At 42.1% G+C, this 26,920-nt stretch overlaps 1 protein-coding gene across 1 annotated transcript in view; it reads left to right on the forward strand.

The window, feature by feature from the left end:
- Window positions 1–26,920, forward strand: part of SLC4A5 (solute carrier family 4 member 5) — a 139,694-nt gene that overhangs the window by 52,007 nt on the left and 60,767 nt on the right. Inside the window, exons 10-13 of the mRNA XM_063448669.1 lie at window positions 16,892–17,049; window positions 22,765–22,852; window positions 24,039–24,193; window positions 26,247–26,387. Coding sequence (XP_063304739.1) covers window positions 16,892–17,049; window positions 22,765–22,852; window positions 24,039–24,193; window positions 26,247–26,387 — 542 coding nt within the window. The remainder of the gene's footprint in view (window positions 1–16,891; window positions 17,050–22,764; window positions 22,853–24,038; window positions 24,194–26,246; window positions 26,388–26,920) is intronic.

The following is a 26,920-nucleotide window of genomic DNA, read 5'->3' on the forward strand; positions in this document are numbered from 1 at the left end:
GCCCGCCATGCGGTCAGAGTTATGCGGGTATCGGGCGGGTGTCGGAGCTTTCCCCCGTCAGATGCGGTAGGTTGTGCTATTTTCGAGTGGGTCTGGGTCCTGGTTGGCGCCGTTCCCGGCGGCTTGCTGCTGGAGCTCATGCGGATGGCGTCCAGTCGGCCCGGCCCCGCCCCCCCCCAACTGCCATTAGTAACTTGCCCTGGGTGCTCTATTTTCAGCACTTTCCCTTCATGCGAATGGAACCAAAAGCTGGCTGTCTGGCGGCATCGTGTGAACCAAACCCACGAATAATCCCAACCCAGACAACTTGGTTCGCAGTTTTGAACCACTTTTAAATCCGCATGGGTAGCGCTTTTTGGAGGGAAGATGCCTGAGATTAAGGGGTAACAAATGCTACCTAGAAGCCAGCCAGTACTGTGGCTGCAGGAGCTCTCGGTAGATGACCGGCAAAAGCACCAAACGCCCTGCAACTGTTTTGGGCATAAGACCATGTGTGCGGCCGGTCAGAACTTCCACACAGTGCCGTTTCCCCTACACTACATGGATCTGAGTGCTATTAGGGAGCAGGGTAATAGGTAGACATTTGTGATTGTTCACAGTGCAGAGGTACTTATGTTATGGTACTTTTTGCAGTAAACCAAAATGTTTAAATGTCTATCTGTTCCTGTCCAAATCAATAAAATAAATTGCGTATATACGCTGAAGTAATTAAGTCTGACACACAAGGTTCAGGTTAAAATAACTTCGAGAAAATTTATTGGCAAGTGATTAAAAAGCGGACACGCAGGTCCTTTTAAGAGACATTTTACGTCATCATTGCTTATTAGAATATCAGTAAATAAACATCATTAATTGGATTAATTGTCAAGTGTCGGGATTAGTGTCCACCTATCAATATTATTAATTGGCTCAAAAGACTAAGTGGTTAATCCCGTGTCCACCCACCAAGAGGTGGGATTGTTCTGGACACGGGTGGGGGACAAGGGGTCTTGAGCGTCATTTTACACGGTCGGTGATCTCAGGCCTCGTGGCCAGGTGCAAGGTCTCTTATGAATAGAACATTTCATTACTACTGTGTTCGCATGGCCTTCAAATTATACTTTGTTGCAAATCTAAGGAAAAGTCAGCAATTCCTGTGTTAATCATATCTTTATAGAAAATACAGTCTTTGTTCTATTGTATTAGATGTGCTGGGAAATTCTGTCATGTAAGGTGATTTTAAAATGAACAAGTTAGGTTATGAGGACAAAATGGAGGATTGAAGAAGTCAGGTTAGGGGGACAAAATGGAGGATTGTCACAGTATAAAGTTAAAATGGAGTTAGTGCAATAATTGAATACAAATACAATAAGGTTTTTTAAATAATCCCACATCAGTCCCCCCTATGAAATGTTAGATTCTAAGAGATAAAACTTTATTAAGTTAGTACCAGGAAGACGTGTTAACCCAAAGGCACAGAAACCCCGTGGCCGCTAGCTAGGTGTTAATGCAAAGTGCAAGGCTGTCCCTAGATCTGACCCTAATAGGCTAACTCATCCGTCAGTATGGCTCTCGAACACTTCACACCCAAGGGTATCCCATGGCAGCTAACCCACCACTTCTCCACATGGGGCCTTTACCATTCACTGACAGATGCTGTCCCTGAGCTAGTCCCTTCCTAGAATTCCTGCACTTTATCAACAAAAGGGATTGTTTGCAGCGGCAGACAGGGTGAGTTGATGTCTTGGAAATCTTGGTCATCAACTTCAAGATGGGCGAAAGTGGGTGCCGCTTGGTCAACAGTCTTCAGGAGGGATTTTCTCAGACATGGGAGAATACAACAAAAGAGAAGAGCAAAGAGAAAAAGAAAAATTAGTATAGCCATACCAATATGCATTAAAGCCTTTTGCCATCCCGTCATCCAGCCAAACCATCTTTCCCAGGGATCTTGTATCCCAGAATTCCTTTTCAACTCTATAGACAGGTCATTTAATTTCTCTATGGCTAATGTAACTTTACCATTAGGGCCTGTGTTTTCTGGGATATAGGTACAACATGTCAAGGTGTCGGGCAAAATTTTACAAACTCCTCCTTTTTCGGCTAAGATCATATCTAGGGCCATTCTATTCTGGAAAGCCATTTGGGATGTGGCCTGCAATTGTTCGGCCAATCCCTGGAGGGCGTCTCTGGTATAATTAACAAAACGCTGTTGATTATAATAAATGTAATTTATCCAATTTAAATTCTTGTTTGTGGTAACTATGGCAAAAAGTGATTCAAATCCTGCAGCAACTTCATCTCTTGCTTTAAATTCATTGGGCACCCCCCTAGGCACCCCAATAGCATCAATATAGACATGAGGATCAAAACTTCCTTTTACTGGGGCATCACGCTTAACCTTAGTGTGTCTGGACTCATGGGTGTTGAGGTGTGTGTCAGAGATGATATGTATAGGCATAATAGCTTTAGCCAAAGTACACTCCCCCCACCACTCCTTGTCCATTCTGGATCTTAACTGTAAATCCCCACACAACCAGTAGATATCCCCTAATGACCTGGTGTGAAACTGCAACAAGTTCATAGAGACACTCCTGTAGGTAGCACAATACCCCTTAGAGAAGTTACCCAAGAATTTACCAATTCCATCATAATTAGCATAACAAGTGTAATTACCTTTATACACGGTAATACCATCTGGGGGTTTGACATCCTTGGTTAGGAGAGGATACTCCTTTGTCCATGCAATACATATGGACCTGTTAAAATCATAGTGATAGGCAAAAAGGCTTAAAACACATTCCTCTATATCTACTGGCAGGATTAGAGGTACAGTGCCCAGGTGAGGCCGGGCACCACCACACACATAGCATGCAGTCTTATTATGCTTATTGGCATTATATTTCATCCATTCTAACCATAGATTTACATCATTAAAACCTGTTTCAGCGGCCATGGTATCTTCAAAGGTGGGGTTAGCAATGGCCATCATGTCTTGAAAGGTCTGGATGTGAGGTTTTAATGGGTTAGGGACCATGTGGGTGGCCCCTTGCCACTCAGAAGAGTTGCACATATCTTTTAAGAAGAAATGCCCTAATTTACGGTAGGAACCCTTTTTCCAATACATTCCCATCACATACTGGTCTGCATCCGTTGGGCTTGGATGCTCAATGTTAAGGATTAATTTCATTGGTGTACCCCCCCCAGGCTTTCTTAAAGTCATTCTCTGGAGAAGGGATCTACCTTGATCATCTACTTTAGATAAGGCACTTTTTGGCTTGTAACCCCAGGCAGGCCCGGCATTCCATCCCGCCGCCCCCCAATGATTACAATTGTGCCCCCATTGCTTGTCAACTACACAAACATATGGATCTTTTGAATGAGGGATATCTCTGTAAATACTCTGGATTTGTGATGTGGGGAACGGGCATTCTACAATATCACAATAGTCAAAGGTGTAAGTAGCCACATGGGTGCATGATGAATTGTACCAGAAGGTATACCCACTAATATCTTTGGTGATGGCTACTTGTTGGGCCTTTATGAGGCTGATTAAGGAGAAGATGTGCCAGAGGTACATGCTTGTGCGGTATCTGCTTCCTCTGGGGCAGGAGATTTCTTGCAGTGGGAAGCGTGGATCCAATTTGGCCTACCGGCCAGTTTGACGGAAGTTGCGGTAATCAGGAGAACTTGGAATGGACCGTCAAATCTTGGTTCCAGGGTATTTTTCCGCACAAACTTCTTGACCAGAACCCAATCTCCGGGGAGCAGGTTATGGGCACCTGTATCCAATTCGGGATCTGGAATTGAAGAGAAAACTTGGGCATGTATTTTGTTTAAGGCACTTGCAAGTTCAGTTACATAATCTACTAAAACATCTGATTGGAGCTGTAACTGCTGCGGATAATAACAACCTAGTCTGGGTGCTGTCCCAAATAGAATCTCATATGGGGACAGTGAATGCTTCCCTCTAGGTGTGTGCCTAACACTGAATAAAGCTATTGACAGGCTTTCTGGCCAGGGCATCTTTGTTTCTTGCGACATTTTTAACATTCTGGCTTTTAGAGTGCCATTCATGCGCTCTACTTTACCACTACTTTGTGGGTGGTAAGGGGTGTGGAAGGCTAGGGTCACCCCTAGAGCAGTCCAAATTTCTTTAGTCACTGTTGCTGTGAAGGCTGGGCCTTGATCACTTTCAATGACTTCTGGGAGTCCAAATCTACATACTATCTCTGTAAGTAGGCGTCTTGCGGTTGTCTTTGCAGTGATATTGGCCACTGGGTAGGCCTCTGGCCACCCTGAGAACATGTCCACTATGACTAGTGCATATTCATGGGGCCCACTCTTGGGCATTTGGATGTGGTCAATTTGAATTCGCTGGAAGGGGTACATGGGCTTTGCCAGGTGTTTTGCAGGCACCTTGATTGGTCTTCCTGGATTGCATTTTGCACAAATAACACAGGCCTTACAGAAGCTGTTGATCAATGTTGTGATTCCGGGTGCTTCATAATACTTCTGTATGAGGGCGGCCATCAATTCTTTTGACAGGTGTGCAGGCCCATGTGCCCATTGGACAACTGCTGGATATAAATTTTTTGGAAGGCAAAATTTGAAGTTGTTGTAATATACTCCGTCCTTTTGGACAGCTCCTTTATTTTTCCATTTTTGGGTTTCTTCAGGAGTGACTGCAGCTTGCTGTTCTCGCAAAATTCGCAAATCAGTAGGAAGAGTTTGCAGAGCAAAAATAGGGACTTCTTCTTCTTCTTCTTCTTGTCCGGACACTTCTTCATCCACTTCCTGCAGATCCCTGGCTGCTAGCTTAGCAGCCTGATCAGCCAAATGGTTGCCCTTTGCTTCATCTGTATCCAATTTCCCATGGGCCTTTACCTTCAAAACGGCCACTTCTTCAGGGAGTAGGAGGGCATCCATTAGCTCCTTAATTGCAGTACTATGTTTGACTGGTGTACCGGCGGTGGTAAGAAATCCTCTTGTCTTCCAAATTAGGCCGAAGTCATGTGCCACACCCAGAGCATATCTTGAATCTGTATAGATGTTGGCACGTTTTCCTTCGGAAATTTTGCATGCTGAAGTCAGAGCCTGTAATTCGGCTTCTTGCGCAGACATTGCTGGCGGTAAAGATGATGATTTGATAACTTCGTCTGTTGTGGTTACGGCATATCCTGTATGATATCTTCCTTCTTCATCAGCATATCTTGAGCCGTCCACAAACAGGGTAAAATCTGGATTTTGTAATGGATTCTCATGCACAGTTGGTAGGTGCACTGTCTCCATTTTCATCTGTTCAAAACAGTCATGAGGTGTTTCGGGGTCATAATCATTCACTATGACCAGATCTTGAAATTCCTTTTCTAGGAAGTGGCGTGGCCATGCTTCCAGAAGGTCAGTTGTTGGGTATTTGACAATACCATTTTCCTGTAGCTGTTCTTCATCCATGGTGGCCCATAGCTTTGCCATGGGCCCAAGGTCATTCCATGACCTTGTCTTCAATTTGGTAACAGGAATATGTGGGATAGCAGTATCCCAATGGCGGTAGAGGTAGTTAAGTTGTTGAGGTAGTTGGACCAAGACCATGCTATTGCCTTCAGAGTCACAATAGAAATCTTGAGCAGTGAGCTTAACATCAGTCCAATGGTAGAGCTCATCTTCATAGCAAGGCTCGGGAGTAATGTCTGGTTTGTACCACATGGTACAGAAGGCGTGATCTGGGCCTTCACAGAGAGGCTTTTCACCTTCATAAAATGTCAAATGTGGATGCATGACTTTCTTGATACATCCACAAAGCAGGTAAATGTAGGTTTCATCTGTGATAAATCCATAATAGATACCCCCCTCAGGGAGTGGAAGAAGAGTGGATGGGTTAAGAACTTGACATCTTTGGATGGAAATGTTGTCAGGTAGAAGAAGATGGCACTGGAGGCGTAGGTGTCTGGCTGGAGACACGTGCTTGAGCTGGACTTGGTTGATGATGGCAGAAATGTCATGAGGGGCCAAAACAACCAGGGGGTGGCCAAGGACCAGGTCTGAGGTTCTTTCTATGAGCTCTCTTGCAGCAAAAACAGCCCTGAGACAGGAAGGAGTCCCTCAGGCCACAATGTCCAGTTGACATGAGAAATATCCAATAGGCCTCTGGCGGCCTCTTAAGTCATTAGTTTGGGTGAGAACTCCTGTTGCGTGGCCTTGTCTTTCAGAGACAAATAATTTGAAAGGTTTGGAGTAATCAGGTAGGCCCAAGGCAGGAGCAGAAGCCATGGCACGTTTGAGAGCATTGAAATTGTCCAGAGCTTCATTAGTTAAACAGAAAGGGTCAGACTTAAGTGCGTCATAGAGGGGTTGCATGAGCAGGGAGGCTTCTGGGATCCATGCTCTGCAGTAGGAAATGAGGCCTAGGAAGGCATGGGGAGATTTTGAGGTTCTTGGAGTTGGAATATCCAGTACGGCTCTTACCCGGTCCCGGGTAAGATGTCTGGTACCTTGAGATAGGCAATGTCCAAGGAAAATTACTGAGGGTTGGCAGAACTGTAGCTTGATGAGTGAAGCTTTGCATCCTTGTTCTGCCAAATAACAAAGCAGGCTAATTGAGCACTTTTCAGTAGTGGGTATATCATCTCCACAGAGCAGCAAATCATCCACATACTGAAGCAGAACAACTTCTGGGTGCTCGGCTTGCCATGGGTCAAGGATGGTGGCCATGGCCTTTGCAAACTGACTTGGTGAATTTTGTGCCCCTTGGGGCATGACAGTCCAGGTATACTGTTGCATCTCATGGGTGAAAGCAAACAGGTATTGGCAGGATGGGTCCAGTGGAACACTGAAAAAGGCATTTGCTAGGTCAATGACTGTGAAAAATTTTGCAGATGGTGGGACTCCAGAGAGCAGAGTATGGGGATTTGGTACAAGAGGGGTGTCCAGGACGGTAGCTTCATTAACAGCACGGAGATCCTGAACCATCCTGTACTTCTCTGGCTCACCTTTTGGAGTTTTCTTTTTCACAGGGAATAATGGGGTGTTGCATTCAGATTTGCATTTCACTAGGGCACCCTTCTCCAAGAGTGCCTTGATGTGGGTAGAAATGGCAGCAGCCTGTGCTGGTTTTAATGGATATTGTGGTTTTCTTGGTAATTTAGCCCCTGGAATAAGCTTTACCACCACAGGGGGAACATTTAGGTGACCTATGTCCTCTGGGCCTGAGGACCATAACTTGGCGGGCACCTGTGTTTTTAATGCCTCTGGGAAATTGGACCTTAATTCTGCTGCTTTCTCACGGGGCTTTTCTAAATGCAGCATTAGAGGCAAGGAGCACAAGGCTGAGGTGTCTGATTCAGATAGAGGTGTGGACATTTCTACCTGCCCATCCGGGGTAAAGGTGATGGATGCTTGCAGGCGTGAAAGAACATCAGCACCTAATAGGTTAATTGGGCATGTGGAGGATACCACAAAGCGAGCAAGCAGGCTAGAGCCAACTCGTAATGGAGTTGTTAAAGGGCTATGTCTTGGCTGGCCATCCACTCCAACACAAGAGACGTCAATATTTGACAGAAAGGATGGGTCTGGCAGGTCTTGTTCTCGCAGAACACTACGGGCTGCACCTGTGTCAACTAGAAATGTGGTAGGGTGGCCTTCAATGGGCAAAGTCACTGTGGCAAGTGGCCCCCCCTTATCCCCTGTAGACACTGCCATAACAGGGGTTGCAGACACAGGCTTGCCAATTTCCTAATCATCTGGTTCCTCAATTATCGGAACCTGTTTGGTGGCTTTGGGAGCTGGGGCAGGTTTGGAGGGCTTTCTGGGCTCCCTTGGCTCCTTTTTAGGTTCTGGGCAGTCACTTCTAAAGTGCCCCTTGGCTCCACAATTAAAACAATGTCCCCCCTCCTCCGGTCTAGTACCTTTTGGGACTGGGGTGGAGCGGGATACCATGAGAGGCGCTGAAGTGGATCTTCTTGGGGTCTGAGCGGATTCCAAACCTCTAGCAACTAAAAGTAGGGTGTCCAGGGGAACAACCTTATATTCAGGGCGTGCAGCAATGATTCCCTTGCGTATAGAGTCCTTAACACCTTGGACAAACGCACCTGACAGCATTTGTGAATGAATTTTGTCAGTAAGATCAAACCCCAAATCTGTAAACATTTGATACAGTCTTGCATGAAACCTTTCCACTGATTCTCCTTTATCTTGAATAACATCAGTAAGGCCAGCAGCCTGATCTGCAAGTTTGTCCTTAGCCCATTCTTTTAATTGGGTGCAAAAAGTTACTCCAGAGGGGTAATCAACATCACTGTTGAGCTGATCTGTACTGAGGTGTCGGGCCATACTTGGCCAATATGCATCCCCTGCTTTAATAGCACAAATGCTCAATAGATCACGCCATGCGGCTGAATAAGTCTTTTGAATTTGAACTATCCCTCGGTAGAAGGGCATGGGCTGCTTTTCTGGGTCCGGGAGTGATTTCATCAGAGCACTAGCTTGAGTGGGGTTAAAAGCTACATATTTAGGAGGGGCCTGTTCTCCCCGACCCTTGTGGCCGAAGGGATCATCGATAGAACGATGAGATGGGGCTCCCGCAGCAAGTTCCGATGAGACATGGGACACCCTGTCCATCTCGTCATCATCGAATTCTATGATATTGACTCTTCTACGCGGTGCAGGTCCCGCGTGAGGTGAAAGGGTCGGTGGCTGGGAATGAGCCCCAGATGCAGGGGTGGCTAGCGAGTCGTAACCTGGGGACAGGTAGTCGCCGGGAATTACTGGCATCAGGGCTGAACTGGGAGCCGCCATATTGGAGGCGGGGAAAGGAGTTGCTTCAGGATTAAGGGAAGGAGCGGCGGCCATATTTGATATGGGCACTTCCGGGGTAGATTGGGCCGGACTGGGCATGACCGGAACCTGGGGAGTGGCTTGGGGAAAGGGAGGGTAACCGGGGTAGGGCAGGGCCATGGGATATGGGAAGGGGTAGGGCCAGGCAGGGGAGGGCAAAAGAGTAGGGTGGGCAGGTACGGTTAAGGAGGTAGGATATTGGACTGGGGCGGAGCTGGTTATCGGAGGAGACAGGACAGGATTAGTAGGGATGGATGCAGAAAGAGGAGTCGTAGCATGGGAGGGAGGGGTAGTTAGCTGGACGGGTGCTGATGGAAGGGGATTAACCATAGAGAGGGATTGCAGGGAGGAGGCGGCAGATGAGATGTTAGGATTAGGCATGGAAGGGAGCGTGGGGATGGCTGAGGATGATGGGACCGTTAGAGAAAGGGAAGGGGTAAAGAAAGATCCATCAGAATTCAGGACCGGGCAGACAGGGGAGGTGATGGGATGGGATTCGGGAGGATCGGGAGTGGGGAACATGGTCAGCTGGCTATCACCTATGGCTGACTGAACCTTAGGGACGGACATCCCCTGGGCGCCATTTTGGGGCGCTGGCTGAGGGAAAACCCCAGCAACACAGTTTTTATGATACACAAACAATTTCACACCTTTGTGATTTACTTCTTCCTCAACCCAACCTTCTAACTGAATAGCCTTCGCTACTCTGTACCATGCTTCAGCAGTCTTTAATAAACCATTATCTGTAAGCTTGCCTTTCATTTCTGCTAGTAACTTGCGCCAACTTTCTGGTTGCAATCTCCCACATGTCGGTACAGCAATTTTACATACTTTTGCAATCTTTTCAACACCTTTAACCATCTCTTCACCCTCTCTGTTCTCTACCAAATCACATGCTAACCAGCCCTTGCTGGGCTTATCTAAATCCTGTCCCATAATCCCTTTACCCCTATACCAGCGTCCTAGATATAGAGGGAGAGAAGGAAAATTGAACAAGAACGTCTACAATGCTCGACTGCCACCCGAGAATCGTGGGACTTTCTCAGGTGCGTCTTCCCAAAACGTAGACTAGTCACTGAATCCGCCTACCCGGGGTGGTAGACACGGATTGGAGCGAGGTGAGAAGTGTGTGACCAATCACTTCTCTTTTAAGAGGAATGGGAGTGGATAGTGGAGTGGATAGGCAAGGAAAAATCCTTAGAGACAGACACAGGAGTACATGAGACTCCTCATTAAACAAACAAGACAACAATACAGTTGAAATACAGTGTATGCATCACAGTTCAAATGAAATCAACAGTAATTCCTTTCCTTTACTCATGTGCTTACTCCAAAGTCACCTCCCTCAACCCCGTAGTGCCCCTATAAAACCCACTTACAAGTCTCACTACCACAAATAAACAGAAAAACTGGAATTCCACCAGCCCCCAGCGCTCAGGGCGGCGGTTACCAAGAGAAAACTGGAATCCCCCCAGCCGAAGCTGAGGTTTACCAAAACTGGAATCCCCCCAGCCTCGGTACTCGGGACAGTGGTTACCAAAATTGGAATTCCACTAGCCCCAGTACTCGAAACTGTGGGTTACCACGTGCACAATGAGGCTAGCTAAGCTCTCAGAGTGTCACGAGAAGGATCACAGGAAATTATGAGTCTACACAAAATCCACAGTTCCAACAATCCCCTTTTTCCTTACAGCCACAGCCACGAGGCTCCTAAAAGAGGTAAACAGGCAAAGAAGACCCCCAGGAACGCATCCACAGGTCAACCCCCCTTTTTCCCTACAACCACGGCACCGTGGTTCCTAAAAGGAGTAAAACAGGCAACAGAAGACCCAGGCAAATCCCCTCGGGTCCACCCCCCTTTATCCCAAAAGGGGCAAAATACAAACAGATAAACAGACAAAACAGAAGACCCAGGCAAATCCCCTCAGGTCCACCCCCCTTTATCCCAAAAAGGGGAAAACAAGCAAGACAGAACCCCAGGCAAATCCCCTGCAGGTCCACCCCCCCTTTATCTCAAAATGGGGAAACAGGCAAACAATTCAAACACAATTCAAACACACCCAGGCAACAGATAGACTAAAATGCAGGTAAACAAATGAGTAACGAGACACCGGGCAAGATATTACCTGTCTTTGATGTCCTCCCGGGAAGCAGTCACAGACACGTGGACGGGTCAATCAAAGGGGCCGGAACGTACCGGTGGCTCTGCAGAAGTCTCTACCGTGTATCTGGAGGTGATCAATCTCCCTTCCTTCCCCCTGGATTCCTCCGTCCACCCTTGTCTTCCTTAGGACGGCTCACCGGCCGGACATAGCCCGATGCCCCACGTTGGGCGCCAAGTTGTTATGGTACTTTTTGCAGTAAACCAAAATGTTTAAATGTCTATCTGTTCCTGTCCAAATCAATAAAATAAATTGCGTATATACGCTGAAGTAATTAAGTCTGACACACAAGGTTCAGGTTAAAATAACTTCGAGAAAATTTATTGGCAAGTGATTAAAAAGCGGACACGCAGGTCCTTTTAAGAGACATTTTACGTCATCATTGCTTATTAGAATATCAGTAAATAAACATCATTAATTGGATTAATTGTCAAGTGTCGGGATTAGTGTCCACCTATCAATATTATTAATTGGCTCAAAAGACTAAGTGGTTAATCCCGTGTCCACCCACCAAGAGGTGGGATTGTTCTGGACACGGGTGGGGGACAAGGGGTCTTGAGCGTCATTTTACACGGTCGGTGATCTCAGGCCTCGTGGCCAGGTGCAAGGTCTCTTATGAATAGAACATTTCATTACTACTGTGTTCGCATGGCCTTCAAATTATACTTTGTTGCAAATCTAAGGAAAAGTCAGCAATTCCTGTGTTAATCATATCTTTATAGAAAATACAGTCTTTGTTCTATTGTATTAGATGTGCTGGGAAATTCTGTCATGTAAGGTGATTTTAAAATGAACAAGTTAGGTTATGAGGACAAAATGGAGGATTGAAGAAGTCAGGTTAGGGGGACAAAATGGAGGATTGTCACAGTATAAAGTTAAAATGGAGTTAGTGCAATAATTGAATACAAATACAATAAGGTTTTTTAAATAATCCCACATCACTTAGTTATAGGATCCTCTCCTAGTGAGTGGACCCTTATGGGATTAGGTTTTGGTGGGAGTTTCTCATTCCTCTGTTTTAGAGGGTTTTTCCCCCTTCTCCCCTACTTATCCACTTTTTCCTCTACCTAGTCTTATTTCCTTACAGTTTTTGTATGTTAATTGATCTAAGCTTAATTCTTAGGCTTTAACCAATTTCTCTGTTAAGGAATTATTAGGGTCTGTGTGTATTTAGTCATACTCACCCCCTCTACCCTGGCTCCTCTACTTTTTCCTGTCTATTTTACTGTCTATACCCTTAGGATTATTAAAGATAGGGATTTCTTCTGAATAACTCTTCTACTTGGGACCTTTGGTTCCATACTTTTCTATGATTTAATTTGTGGGTTATTCCCCGATGGGAAGAGTTATTGGGGCTTTTTTTTCTCAAACACTGACTCATGGGTCAAACTTATGGCTCCTGGGTCGATGTTTTTTCTTTATTTCATATTTGGAGAACTTGTTTTGTAAGTATTTTTTATGTATTTTGATATTTTATGTTTTTATGCTGAGTCACTCTGACACAGGAATTTGTGGACATTTTGTGGGAGTGTTCTGGGCGTGTTTTACTGCATCCTTTTTTTGTATGTAAGTGTGCCATTTGGCCATGATTAAAGACATTCGTTTCTACCCTTCATCAAGTCTAGGCTGATGTTTGAGGAATTGTGAGCTATAATCAGTGCTTCACTGGGGATATGGGAGAACTTCAGCGGATATACTCAGCCAGAGTATAGGGAATCCGTTACAGTAAATAAACAATATCATAGAGAGATCAATAACATAATTGCAATTTTTGTTCTTGTCCACCACGCAGTATCGGTCTATCAATCTCAACATCATGAGGAAAATGGTTTGTGATTTTATATTGTGATCACTTTGATAACTGTTGCGTGATCTGTAAGACAGAAAAAGTTATTGAGTGAATACAGATGTTGGATGGTAATGAAGGCTGTATTCGGCTTGTTATGAAATTTTAATTCCCATGTCTGTTTTCCCTTTTAGTCATTATATATTAACAATGTCCATTGTCATTCATTACAATATTTTTGCAATCGTGGTACTAACAAAATAACTTGTTCTCAGGACACGCCTCTGAAGTATAGGTATCCACTGATTGTGACAGAAATAGGTTCACTTGCAGTATAACATCTTGTCCATAAAAACTCACTCTCATTTATACTCTTGTTATGATTACCAGCCTGTAGAGGAGCAATTTTCTTTGCCAGAAGCCTCTAGTCATTGATATAATGAATGTACAGTTTTTAAAAAGTAAGCTCACTCATGCTTTCAAAGAGCACAGGAAGTTTCACTGGGTGATACCATTCTAACAGTCAGAGAGATGGAAGGAGAAAATTAAACTTACCATTTTACTGTTACATTACATTAGTATTACAGAGGTTGATAAAAATTACTCTAGCACTTTTAAATACCTTTATTTTAGAAATATGTGATTTAACTGTATTTACGGTATGTGGTCATTATTTTCAAATGCATAAATTCTTTTTACATTCTGTTTTTACTAGCCAGCACTGCTAGCAATTCCTTCAGGGTCCTTACAAATACTTATAGGCAAGGTTTTTGACCATTTTTATTTATATTCTTTACACCCCTATTGTGAGAAAATGTTAATGTTTGCTTTCATACTAACATTTCAGACCTTGTGTGAAATATAGACACTGTCTAAAGCTTTTCATTTCCCAAATATTTTCTTTTTTTTAATTCTTTTTTTTTTGCGGGTAGTCATAAACATATCAAGTTACATTGTGTGCAATAAAGGTTTTCAACATAGGTTACAGTTTGCAGTAAAAACAGCGTCGCATGCATGTTATACACCCAATTTTTATAATAATTTTCCAACATGGATTCCTCTCACTGTACAGTCGGTTAGGTCGGTTATTGACTGGAGGTTGCCGGTTTTTAGCATGTGCACCCTCAGTGTAGTCAGGTAAGGCTTTGGCTGGGGTTAACGTCGCTTAGGGTGCGTGGGCATTGAGCAGTACAATTTGTCAACTGGTAGGTAAGAACCTAGTCCACCCGTGGTGGTTAGCCTATGAGAAGTCGTGTCTGCTAGGTTGGCTGTTATACGTGCCCTGCAATCACTCGTTTGCTTACAAAGGGATGGGCACGTGCAAATAAGGTGAGGGGGGTAGGGGTAAGTAGCTGGTCATGGTGGCTGGCTTGTAACTTTCAGAGCCAGGTGTAGGGAGCTTTATTATATAGATTTATATATTCGAACCAATTGGAGATCTAAGTGAACTTTTCTAAATAATACAAAATATAAGATAAAACAAGACAGTAAGTGGCAATATAAACAGCAGACATTACACGTTTCAGGTAGGGGAGTCGGGTGTGCCCGTTCTTGTTCCCCTAGGCACAAATAGGCTGATGTTTGCGACAGTCCATGAAGGGCGGGTGACCGGCGGGGTTGTCTCTGCTGGTAGGCCTAGGGCTCGAAGGAAAACTGGCGCTTCCGACTTGTGCGTTAGGATGTGCATCTTGCCTTCTTTCTCCGCCATCAGTCAGGGTTGCCCCCACTTGTATGTGATGGTTTTCTCCCGCAGCTGCTGAGTGATCTGTCCAAGAGATCTCCTCCATGCCAGAGTGTGCCTGGATATGTCCCTATAATAGGTTAAGTGTGTTCCTTCAAAGGGGACCGTGGGAGAGTCTTTGGTGGCTCCCATGAGGACCACCCGGTCAGAGTCCCGATTAAATTTAACAAGCACATCTCTGGGGGCCTCCCGAGGTGCTTTGGTGGCTTTAGGGAGCCGAAAACATGAGTCCACTCCCATCTGCTTCACTTGTTTGGGCAGCAGTAATGTAGCTAACATCCGTCGGCAGTAATGGGGTAATTCAGAGTTGGTGACTGATTCAGGGACCCCTCGGATCCGCACATTCCGTGCCTTCGCCCTATCTTCCATATAAGCTAGCTGTGTAGTCAGGGCACTACATTGCTTTTGCAGTGATCCCAGGGTTGCGTCTGTGGCAGTTTGGGCGACCCCGGCACCCCTGAGGCTCTCTTCCACTGTGACTACCCGGCTTGTGAGTGTCGAGACTTCCTCCCTGACCAGCGCCATATCAGCATGGAACATAGCCTGTATTTCTTTAATTAGTGCCTTTATATCGGCTTTCGTGGAGGGAGCTGAGTCTCCTAGTTCCGAGGGTGACACGGGCTTGGCTTGTACCTTCGGTGGAGGTAAGTAAACGGCTGTCGGGCTCTCTTCGTCTGACGATGGTGAGGTGGAGGCCTCTGCCGGCGCCATCTTGCCTAGGTTGGGCCGCGGCCACGTGGCCGTGCAAAGAAAAGTTCCTATGTCTCTGGAACCCGATCCGGGATCGGCTTTATACTTTTTAGCCTTTTTGCCCATGGTGTAAGACACTCAGGAAGCGTTGGTTGGCTTGTTAAATGTGCCGTGTTTCTCCTATATTCAGCGTTAGGGTGAATTTCTTAGCGGAGCTGCTGCAGGATGCGTCCTACTCGCTTGGGTGCTGGCTCCGCCCCTCTCCAAATATTTTTTTAAAGGATGTATGAATAAGTGAAAAATAAAAATAGTACTGTATTTACATATTTTCCATTTTTAGGTTTTGAGTTTAAATGTATGTTTATGTTCTAGCTATGCATCCCTTGCTTCAAATAAATGCTGTGTTAATATTTTTTAATCCAAAAGTGTTTGGTAGAGAAGGGTTTAAAGGGGCTCTTTAAAGACCATAACCAATTCAGCTCATTGTAGTGGTTATGTTACTATGAGTCAATGGGCACCTCCTCTATGTTTCTGTTAAAATGTTTGAGTGGTTTGATAAAAATGAGGGATCCTCCTAAGCGCCTATAGCCCGGCCAATCTGCAGCTGCAGGGACAACATGGAAACTGAGCTGCATTTTCTGCACAAATCTGTTCAACCTAATCCACCCCCCATAAGGTTAAACTTCTTTGCATAGATGATGACCATGGAGTCATACAACCATATTGTTACAGTCAGCTGTAGTAGTCATGGTACGTAGAATGTCCCTTTAAAAGGTTAGCAGCAATTGTGTTTTATCCTTTATGACATCTGTGTACATACTGTTAATTTCACACAGGATATGATCTGATCAGAAATAAAATTAAGATACTTGCTTTCATCACAAGAGAAGTGACTTCCAGGATTCTTAAAGGAACACTATAGGGTCAGGAACACAAATATATATCCCTGACCCTATAGTGTTTAATCCACCATTTAGGTGGCTTCCCCCCCCTTAAACCCCTTAAAAGAAATTAAAACATACCATATTTGCAGCGCCGCGTGGGCCTGCCGGTGCTGGCCCAGCCCTGATCTGCCTCTTTGATGACATCACCATAATTGCCTATTTTTAGCCAATCCAATGCTTTCCCATAGGGGAATGCATTGGATTTGCCAAAATCGGCATGGAGGCGGGATGGGTGCGGGGCTCAACGCCGTTTTGGCCAACCAGCACCTCCTCATAGAGATGCATTGAATTAATGCATCTCTATGAGGAAAATTCAGCGTCCCCATGCAGAGGGTGGAGACACTGAAAGGCAGTGCTGCCTACTGTGCAGCACTGCTCCAGGAAGCACCTCCAGTGGCCATCTGAGGAGTGGCCACTTGGAGGTAGGTATCCTGGGGACAATATAAACACTGCCTTTTCTCTGAAAAGACAGTGTTTGCATTAAAATGCCTGCATATAATGATTATACTCACCAGAATAACTACATTAAGCTGTAGTTGTTCTGGTGACTATAGTGTCCCTTTAACAAAACTGTTAGTTGCCAGGAATTCAGCAGTGAAAAATTCTCTAACATAAACATGTTTCCAACTCGGCTCTCTTGGCCTAACACTTGCAATTCCCTGGTTAATTCCGAACAGTTATCATATTAATGAATAACCCAGACAATTTTCCATAAATAAAACTGCTTGATTTTCTATACACTTTGCTTATTTTACTTCAGCTTAGAAATAAATTTATGAAGAAGATCCCCCGGGATGCCGAAGCTTCCAATGTATTGGTCGGAGAAGTGGATTTTCTAGACAAACCATTTGTAGCATTTGTCAGGCTGGTCCAATCTGTAATGCTGGGAGGTGTCACTGAAGTACCTGTGCCTACCAGGTATGTGCAAATAATAATAATCTGACCTTAAAACAGCAAATTCTGAGTGGGTATCCCACTCCCATAACAATTAACTTTATGCGTACTACATAGCTATGGCTTAAACAAACCGCCCAATACGTAGAGGACCGCAACTAGGGACAATTTGAGAATATGAATAACCCACAAAGATCCATAGATTTCTTAAAAGATTAAAGGGACACTTCAGTCTGGAGTTTTTAATGCATTACACAGATGTTTCAAACATATTTTCACTAAATGAAGCCACAATGAGTGCATTCATAAAAAGAACTCATGAATGAATTAAATAATTTGACAAGATAATAAAAAGCTAACCGTTGCTTTCCCGGATTTTTAATATTATGTTTACTGTTTGATGTTTAATACTATGCTCTATGCTAAGCAAATATGTGTTTGTGAGGTATGAAAAAGACTAAATCAAATGTAGATAACCACACTGCCATATTTACCTCTATTGCCCTGTTCTATTACTGAGCATAGTTACTGGTAGAGTAGAAACATAAACACTGTTTCCTAATTTGCATTGTGTGCCCTGGCTTTACCTGATCTGATCCGAACTGGATTGTAATGCAATTTGCTAACTCTTTAATACAATTTAAAAGAAAACAGAGCATCACATGAAATATGGGTAATACATGTTATAGGTGATTTTCATTGCTTTATTCAATGGTTCTATGTTATAGTTCCCCTTTACGCACTAAAGTGACTGTGTGCCCCTGGAAGTTTCCTATGTCCAGGGAACTCCCAGTCAAATTAAAAATCCTCTGTCACTATCTGGAGTTTTTGCATATTTTGCATAAATTCCAATGGTGATGTCACTGTTTGAGATGTGGTTGCCCGGGAGTGCAGCCTTAATAAGTTATACTTACCTGATGCTGTTCCCCGTGGGTGCCACAGTATTCAATCTTTAGCTCCTGGCATGTCTTTCACCAGGAACCCACATCAGTGCTGTACTCTTGCAAATGCACCAAAACAATGGCAACTCTGCGGGAACCTCCGTACATATTGTGTCATTATGAGTGAGATAGTGCCTGATTTTCACAGCTTTTGCTTGCGGCATTTACTATATGACAAAGTAGGTAGTACATTGTCTTATGATATTTTTGGGCTGTACTAGAACTTTAAATCTCTTTCATGAGTATTCCCACTCTCATATAAAAGTGCACTATGCCTTTAAGGTGAAAAAAGGGTAGTGCAAAAAACACTGTGCAGTATTGTTACAATAAAGTGTAAAATATATGATAAAGTGCTAAGTGTAAACACACTTAATACAAAAGTGCATCAAACATATAGTGCAACGATAACTTCAAAGTGCTTAGATTTTACTTACAACACTTGTTCCATTCATAAAATATATGTAAGGAAGAAAGGGAAAAATATAGTGTAATACTGTAAATACAAATAATGATCTGAGAGAGCCGATTGGATCGCGAAAAATATCATTTCGAGTGACGTCATTATGCTGCATGTGATGTCTTTGCCCTGCCTCCCAAAACTGGAGTTGCGAGTGAGAGGTTCAGAGCCGGCAATTGAACCAAATAGTGCTCGGAGCACTCTATCTGTGGGGGACTTAATTTCCAAGGACGGTTATGTTAAACCTCTCACTGTTTTAATTAATAAAGATTATTGGAAGAAAGCTGCTGCCTGGTGGATACCTATCCAAGTGTTTTGTTTGGAGCATCTATAGTCTGAGCTGTCTTCACCTGCTCCCTGTTTGTGAGTGTGCATATATTTATGTATAAGTTATTATTGGTATTTACAGTATTACACTATATTGTTCCCTTTTTTAAATTACATATATTTTATAAATGTAACAAGTGTTCCAAGTTATGTTTGCACTATATGTTTGATGCACTTTTGTATTAAGTGTGTTTATCATATATTTGTATGCACTTTACAAGGCAGTGTGTGTACACGAATGTTTTGCACTTTTGTTTGATGCACTTTATTGTAACAATAGTGCACAGTGTTTTTTTGCACTTTTTTTTTTTCACCTTAAAGGCATAGTGTACTTTTATATGAGAGTGGGAATACTCATGAAAGAGATTTAAAGTTACAGTGCACCTTCATTTTTGTTTTATGTTATTGTAGTGTATTCATAAGCTATTGCATTTTGACAGGTGCTGCTATATGACTTATTTTTTTATTTTCTTAAAAAGAAATAAGCACTATTACCACTTGGAATTTTTGGTATTGGTGTACTACAACTTCAGTGAACTTCCAACACAGTCTTTATGATCATTCCATAAATATTTTATCTTTATCATATGCTCAAAAAATGTTTGGGTGGTGACAGAGCCACTTTGAATCTGTGATACATGGGCTAATTCAACATTTGGCTTGCAAGATGATAGTCAAATATTGGTGACAAAGTCTACCTGTTTGTAATATTTTATTTCAGTGCGTCACTAAACAAAATGCTTTCAAGAAATGAATTATCGATTACTCTACTGTATAACCTACGGCTGTAGTATATCTATCAATGTATCAGTCTACTTACCTATCCATTTCTCTATTATATTTTGATATGTTTCTCTTAGTCATTCATTGCAATTTCCCATGGGAACAAAAGCTAAAGTGTTACACTATTGCTCACCATTTATTATTTATTTAGTTATTAAAATAAAACATTTTTTAATCAATGCACAATATTTCACTGCTCAGTAATGAATTATGTTTTACTGTAAACCCAATACAAATTCACAATGAAAGAGATCTAAATGTATCCAATAAACAAGCTCTTGAAAGATTAATTTCTTTACTCAATTATTCTTAAAATCAATTGAATTCCATTAGGTCTCCTTGGTTTGCATATAAAACTGTTGTGATGATAAAGTACACATTCTCCATAATGTATTTTAATATGTCCCCCAAGATTAATTTGTATGGTAGGCTGAATGTAATTGCACAGAATAGCAATCAATCTTAATATTTAATATCAAACAACATTTCCCTTTATTTGGTTCAGTTGAAATGACAATTAATAGATGCAGTGTTCAAAGCAAAACATTTTAAGGGAATCAAAACAGAGAAATGTTATAAGTATAAGATTAATTATATTTGGAAAGGGTTTTTTTGTTTTTGTATTTTGTTTTTTGTCTTATGCTATCAATTGCAATTGCAGAACAATGTTGATAATGCAGTCTTAACATTTGCTTGGATTTATGCAACTCAAAGTATTGTCAATGTGGTGCAAGTAGGAATGCAATATGTACCAACCATCACTAGAGGCACAAGAACATAATCGTTGTGGAACACTGTCACAGTGTGCCAGGATGTTTGGTGGTCTGGAAGGTTTTAAAGAATACACTCTCACTTGTGTCATAATGACAATTTGTGTGTAGATGTTCTGCTGTGTCATTGCCATTGCACACCCAGACAATGGGAATGTGGTGACCTATTTGAGCATCACTTCCTTAGTCTGCAGGATTTTAAGTCTTATAAAGTCAAAGTTCCACCTTTCAGAGTAAGATGGCACCAGTGAAAACTCTTATCCTTGTGAAGGTTCTATTGTGCCATTGCTGATGGGTTAAAGGATCACTATAGGGTCAGGAACACAAACATGTATTCCTGACCCTATAATGTTAAAACCACCATCTAGCACCCCTGGTCCCCTCATGCCTCCATAAATATAGCAAAATCTTACTGTATTCAAGCCTGAAGCTGTAGATCTTAACCCCTTAAGGACCAAACTTCTGGAATAAAAGGGAATCATGACATGTCACACATGTCATGTGTCCTTAAGGGGTTAAAGGACCACTATAGGCACCCAGACCACTTCAGCTTAATAAAGTGGTCTGGGTGCTAGGTCCATCTAGAATAAACCCTTTCTGCTGTAAACATAGCAGTTTCAGAGAAACTGCTATGTTTACAAATGGGTTAATCCAGCCTCTAGTGGCTGTTTCATTGACAGCCGCTAGAGGCGCTTCCGCGCTTCTCACTGTGATTTTCACAGTGAGAAGACGCCAGCGTCCATAGGAAAGCATTGGGAATGCTTTCCTATGGACTGGCTGAATGAGCGCGCGGCTCTTGCCGCGCATGCGCATTCAGCTGATGACGGCCAGAAGGAGGAGAGTCCCCAGCGCCGAGGGAGCCCAGGCGCTGGAGAAAGGTGAGTTTTTAACCCCCTTCCTCTCCATTCAGCCCGGCGCGAGGGGGACCCTAAGTGGGGCACCCTCAGGGCACTATAGTGCCAGGAAAGCGAGTTAGTTTTCCTGGCACTATAGTGGTCCTTTAATTGCTGTTTGCCTCAGAAAAACAAGCAGTCTGCTGACATCATCAGAAGTGGTAGCCTGATCCAATCACTGTGCTTCTCCATAGGACTGGCTAAGACTGACAAAGAGGCAGATCAGGGGCAGAGCCAGCATGATTCAAACACAGCCCAGGCCAATCAGCATCTCCTCATAGAGCTGAATTGAATCAATGAATCTCTATGAGGAAAGTTCAGTGTCTGCATGCAGAGGGAGGAGATACTCAATGTTTGGATGCATTTTAGGCAGCCATGACCCAGGAAGGATCTCTAACAGCCATCAGAGGAGTGGCCAGTGAAGTTATTACTAGGCTGTAATGTAAACACTGCATTCTCTCTGAAAAGACAGTGTTTACAGCAAAACAAACTCACCAGAACAAATTCGCTGTGGTTGTTCTGGTGACTATAGTGTCCCTTTAATGATAAGCTCAGGACTTAACTACATTAAAGGGACAAGGGCTGGAAACCAGTGCTCTTCTTTAGACATTTACTGCTTTCATACATAACACATTATGGCCTTGATTTTATACAAATTGTATAAGCTTTAAAAATGATTTCATATTTTTGGATAAGCTTTTCGAATTACCTAATGTTTAGAAAAATATTGTAATACTTTTGATACTGTATTATTTTTGTTTAGAAGTTTATCCAAAAATATTAAGCTTAGGCAACATTCTACATTAGGGTGTGTACCAAAATAGCATCATCATGCAAACCATACTAATGAATACTAATTTTAAAAATAAATATTTTTGTTCTAATGATAACTAGATATATGACGATATAGTCATTATATTTGTTCTTTAAATTTTTTTTTAAATGTTTAGACCTGGAAGAGGGCTCTGAATATTAATGAGAACTCAACACTAGGTAGCTACTTCTCAAACGTTAGAGATATTCAAAAGATTGAAAAGCTCAACTCAACATTCCTCCAATCTCTGTCTCATAAGGATCCGCTATAATCATCTTTATATTGGCTTATTACTTAAATAAAGATACTATAAGTGCTTGGAATACGCTGTATTCCTGGCACTATAGCCCCTCTCCATCTCCTCTACTTGAATGCTTTCCTATGGGGAAAAAAATCTGACGCTGGATGTTCTCATGCCTCATTACCAGACCAAAGGTCCATTTGGAAGCGGGAAGCGCCTCCGGTGGCTATGTTGGAGACAGACGCTGGAGGCAGACTTAGAGCTCCAATGTAAACATTGCAGTTTCTCTGGAACTGCAATGTTTAACATTGCAGGACTAAGTGCAATAGGGACACAGCACCCCAGACCATCTCAATAAGCGTAAGTGGTTTGAGTGCCTATAGTGTCCCTTTAAGAAAATATTTTGGAAAACAATATTTAATTTCATCAATCTTTCTTTGGTGTTCACCATATTAATAAATAAATTATTAACAATGAATAAAATTCACATGTGTAACTCTTCTTCACGTCCAGGTTTTTATTCATCTTGCTGGGCCCAATTGGAAAAGCTAAATCATATACTGAAATTGGCAGAGCGATTGCAACCTTGATGGTAGATGATGTGAGTAAAGGAAAAATATTAAATACATTCTACATCGGATTGAACTCTTGGGAAACTTACTGCTACAGGGTACTGAGTGAGCCTACTGTAAGGAGCTAGAAAGTCAAATGAGAAGTGATCTTATGTAGAGGTTGTCATGTGTACTGTTTGACAACTCTATAATTTAGAATTTTTTTTACTATTTTGCATAAAACATCGAAGATATACTAATGTCTTAATTTGAAGAGACACTCCAGACACAATATCCTGACCCATTCATCTAATCGAGCGTTTGGCTTGGATATCACCCACGTTTACTGTGTAATGATAGATGCAAGTTTATGTGAGGTGGCAAAGAAAATAGTGTGCACTAGCTCCAACCATTCAATTTCCATCTCAAATGGTGAGGAACATACAATTGTACATTTCCTCTAAACCCCTGCACTGCGTTATCACTATTCCAGTAAATGAGGATGAAAGTCATGCATGTGCTGGACATTCACTATTGGTTTCTCATACACTTTTAAAAAAATAATTGGATACAAGAGAGCAAGGGAATAGAGGCCACCAAGACATTCAATTCAACTTTAAGTGAATACGATTGCGCATGCACAAACTGCGTTTAAAGATATACTTCAAGCATCATAGCCACTAGAGCCCTCCATTTAAGGGAGAGGGATTTGGCAACACAGAGTGTATGCACCCTTAGCTAACATGTTGCCCTCAGACATTCAGTCCATGAACAGAGATCTACAGAAGTGTTCTGACTAGGGGAAGAAATACCATCTTCTATAGATATTTTTGTGCATTTTCTGTTTAATAGCCAAGATTTAAAACATGGCCACAAACTGATTGGCAGAAAATAACATGTCTGTTCTCTTAAAACAAAGTGCTTATTAATCTAGTAAAATTTCTTTCAGATTATGCCGCATTTAACATTTTCATAAACTGTTTTTTTTCCCCCTAAAAACCTAATCAATGATCTGTAAACTGATTTGTACATTATCATGTATACATTTGACTATCCCCATAGTATTATATATAGAGACTTGTGAAATTCAAAATATCTATATGCCAGGAATGTTTCTCATCTCACTACTGTTACTGTTCACCCATTTGAGGAAAAAATAGTTTGTAGGGATTTAACAGATGAGCAAAAAGTTCCATAAACGTTCTCCATGTGCCTAAATATATACTTTAATTTCAGCTGTTTAGTGATGTTGCTTACAAAGCCAAAGTGCGGGAAGACCTGATTGCAGGTATCGATGAATTTCTTGATGAAGTGATTGTCCTTCCTCCTGGTGAATGGGATCCAACAATCAGAATAGAACCTCCAAAGAAAATCCCGTCAGCCGATCAAAGGTATGTACTGGGTATATTGCCAATGTGTAATGAAAGCTTTACCTCTTCCAACGTAGCAGTTATTCGTGGAAGGGAACAAGCAGACATTTTGTTTCATTAACCCATACCAGATGTGGCTAATGTTCTTAATAACCTGCAATATACATATTTTTTCAATTGATAAAACATCACCCCTAATAATGCGTTATTCATTAATAACTTCCCACGTAATGTCAGTATTTATTTTGCACAGTATTTCATTTTTACTGGCACTGACGGAAGTGTAGCTTTGAAGAATCCCTGGTGTACATATTCGATAGGCTGAGAATATGGCTTTAAAATTATTTCCAATCTTAGCGGTAAATATCTGCCATCAGCTGTTGTGAGAAACAGCCAGTAACTATTTGTGACTGTAAATAACCAACCGGTTTTCAACCCTCCCATTCAGGTATTGTGGTCTACCAGTATTAACACCAGCTCCTACCGATACCAACTTTATGTTAGTGGTAGCCTCACACTTAATATAGTATAAAGCGAGTCTTCTACTTCATTGTCATGGGAGTCACAACTGGGCGACATGTAATGCACATGAAGCAGGGTAGGGGATGTTAGGGAGATGAGTCATTAGAAGGGCATTAAGAAGGGCAAAGGTTCTGTCGCACTAATGCATTCATGTACGTACCTCTTATCTTCTGTTGGCCAATATTAATGCCAATACTTCTGAAAATCAAAATAAAGAAAGTAAAAAAAAAAGAAAGCCAAAGGGCTGTGTTGGAGGAGGTGGAAAAGATTGAGGGGGCCACTCTCAGGAAGCTCAGAGAAGAGTAGGGAGGATGAGTAAAAGAGCAGTCACAGGGTTCTGCTACAGATCAGGAAGGACTTTGTTTCAGAATGCAGAGAGCAAAAGGTAACTTAGCCTACCAGTAATAGGGGCTGTCAGAGAGAAGAGAGGAGAAGGTAGTCCCGAATGATGTTTTTCTGGAAATGGCATATCACCTGGAGATCCCTAACCTCAGATCCACGATGCACTCACAGTTTTGGGAGGCAATCTAGTGCATAGAATGTGCTTGTCGTGTCCTCCAACTTGAAGATCAATGTATATTATGGTTAATCATGAATAATTCGAAAATATGTGTGAGATGGCTGTTCCCTAATGTTCATCTAGTGTATCTTACATTCATAGTCCATTCTTTTTAAATGATCTGATATCAGCTGCCACTTGTTACCTCTGGGATAAATTGATAAGTTCTATCTGGTTATGTATGATGTTTGTTATGTGTGATGTATAGCTAAATGCTATATATTTAATAAGATGACAATATTTATTTAGAAAAATATTTGCTGTCTTATGGTATGAATTATTATGATTTGCAGTAGAATTTTGATTAAACAATATTACTTCCCAATCTGCTATATTTGTACGAGATGGTTGTTGTAGAGTTATGCTACGTGGATTGAAATGTGATTTATTTATTTGCCTACACCTTATTTTTAAGATGATATTTCTGTTCTGAGTTTTCAATTGAAGGACACATGCACTTTACTTATATAAAGAATACTTTTTTGTTTTGTTTTTATTCAAGTCTGGCCTTTTCCTTGATTGTAATTGCTATTCAGCATTGTTTTATATTCTTTAATTTGGTTTCATACAGGGGCTTTGCTAGCGTCAAAAACACTTGGGGCTTTAGCTCAGAAATAATTTGGTGAGCCCTTCCTAAAGCTCCACCACTGGGCCTAGGCCTGAGAGCCACAGTGAAGGCCGAGGTGGATACCTGCCTGGGAAGGAGAGTTGCAGTAGTTGTTCTGGTGAATATAGTGTCACTTTAATGGTAACTCCATGCTAATGGTAAGGTTATGCATTAGGGAAACAGCTACTACTTGGTAAAGATAATGACAGCCACTTTAGTGATTATTTAGCTGGTTTATAACACCTGGAGTCTACACTGGAAATTATGTTTATAGACCAGAAGGAGAGAAGTTATCTATATCACCATGTAAAACTAAACTGATGTTCTATGGTTAATTCTTGTTTGCTGGTAAAACTCTCCAAACTTACCCCTTTGTGCCCTTATAGAAAATCTGTGTTCTCTGTGAATGAGGCTGGACAAATGAATGGTTCGGCTGGAGGAGGAGGTGGCAGTGGTGGTGGAGGAAGTGAAGAAGGAGAGATGCCATGTGCACATGAGATTGGAGAAGAACTTGCATTTACAGGAAGGTACGGAGATGCTGCATTTGTGTTTATATTTCAAAGTAATGAAGAAAAGAGAGATTTTGGAATACTGAACATCAATCTCACAAATAGCTGATTGCGGTGGTCTAGAATTGCATAAAAAATAATTGAAGAAGCATGTAATTAATGCTCTTGTATAATATATTAGTTCATAATCATTAATGATGTTCTAGTCTACATATTTAACATTGTATTTTTAAAAAGTGAGTTGAGCAGTCTTATTTATATGCATATTATTATAACTTATAAAGGTTTTTGGGACCTATTGTAATATTTTTCCATATATTTTTTCTGCTTTTGTTCATTCTGATGGAGATTATTCCGTATGGGGTCTAAGCAGGTTCTAGCATTCCCATTTGGGTTTAGCAGGTGTGCTGCACCCCTTCTATTGTTAATTTACGTATTGGAATGAGAGAATGATATGACTGACAGTGGCATGCCCCTGCTCAGTTTATTACACTGATACTTCTGCCCATGAGGTGACGGAATAGAGGGCCATACAGCTGTGCCCATGCTAG

Source organism: Pelobates fuscus, chromosome 3 (assembly GCF_036172605.1).
Source record: "Pelobates fuscus isolate aPelFus1 chromosome 3, aPelFus1.pri, whole genome shotgun sequence".
NCBI lineage: Eukaryota > Metazoa > Chordata > Amphibia > Anura > Pelobatidae > Pelobates > Pelobates fuscus.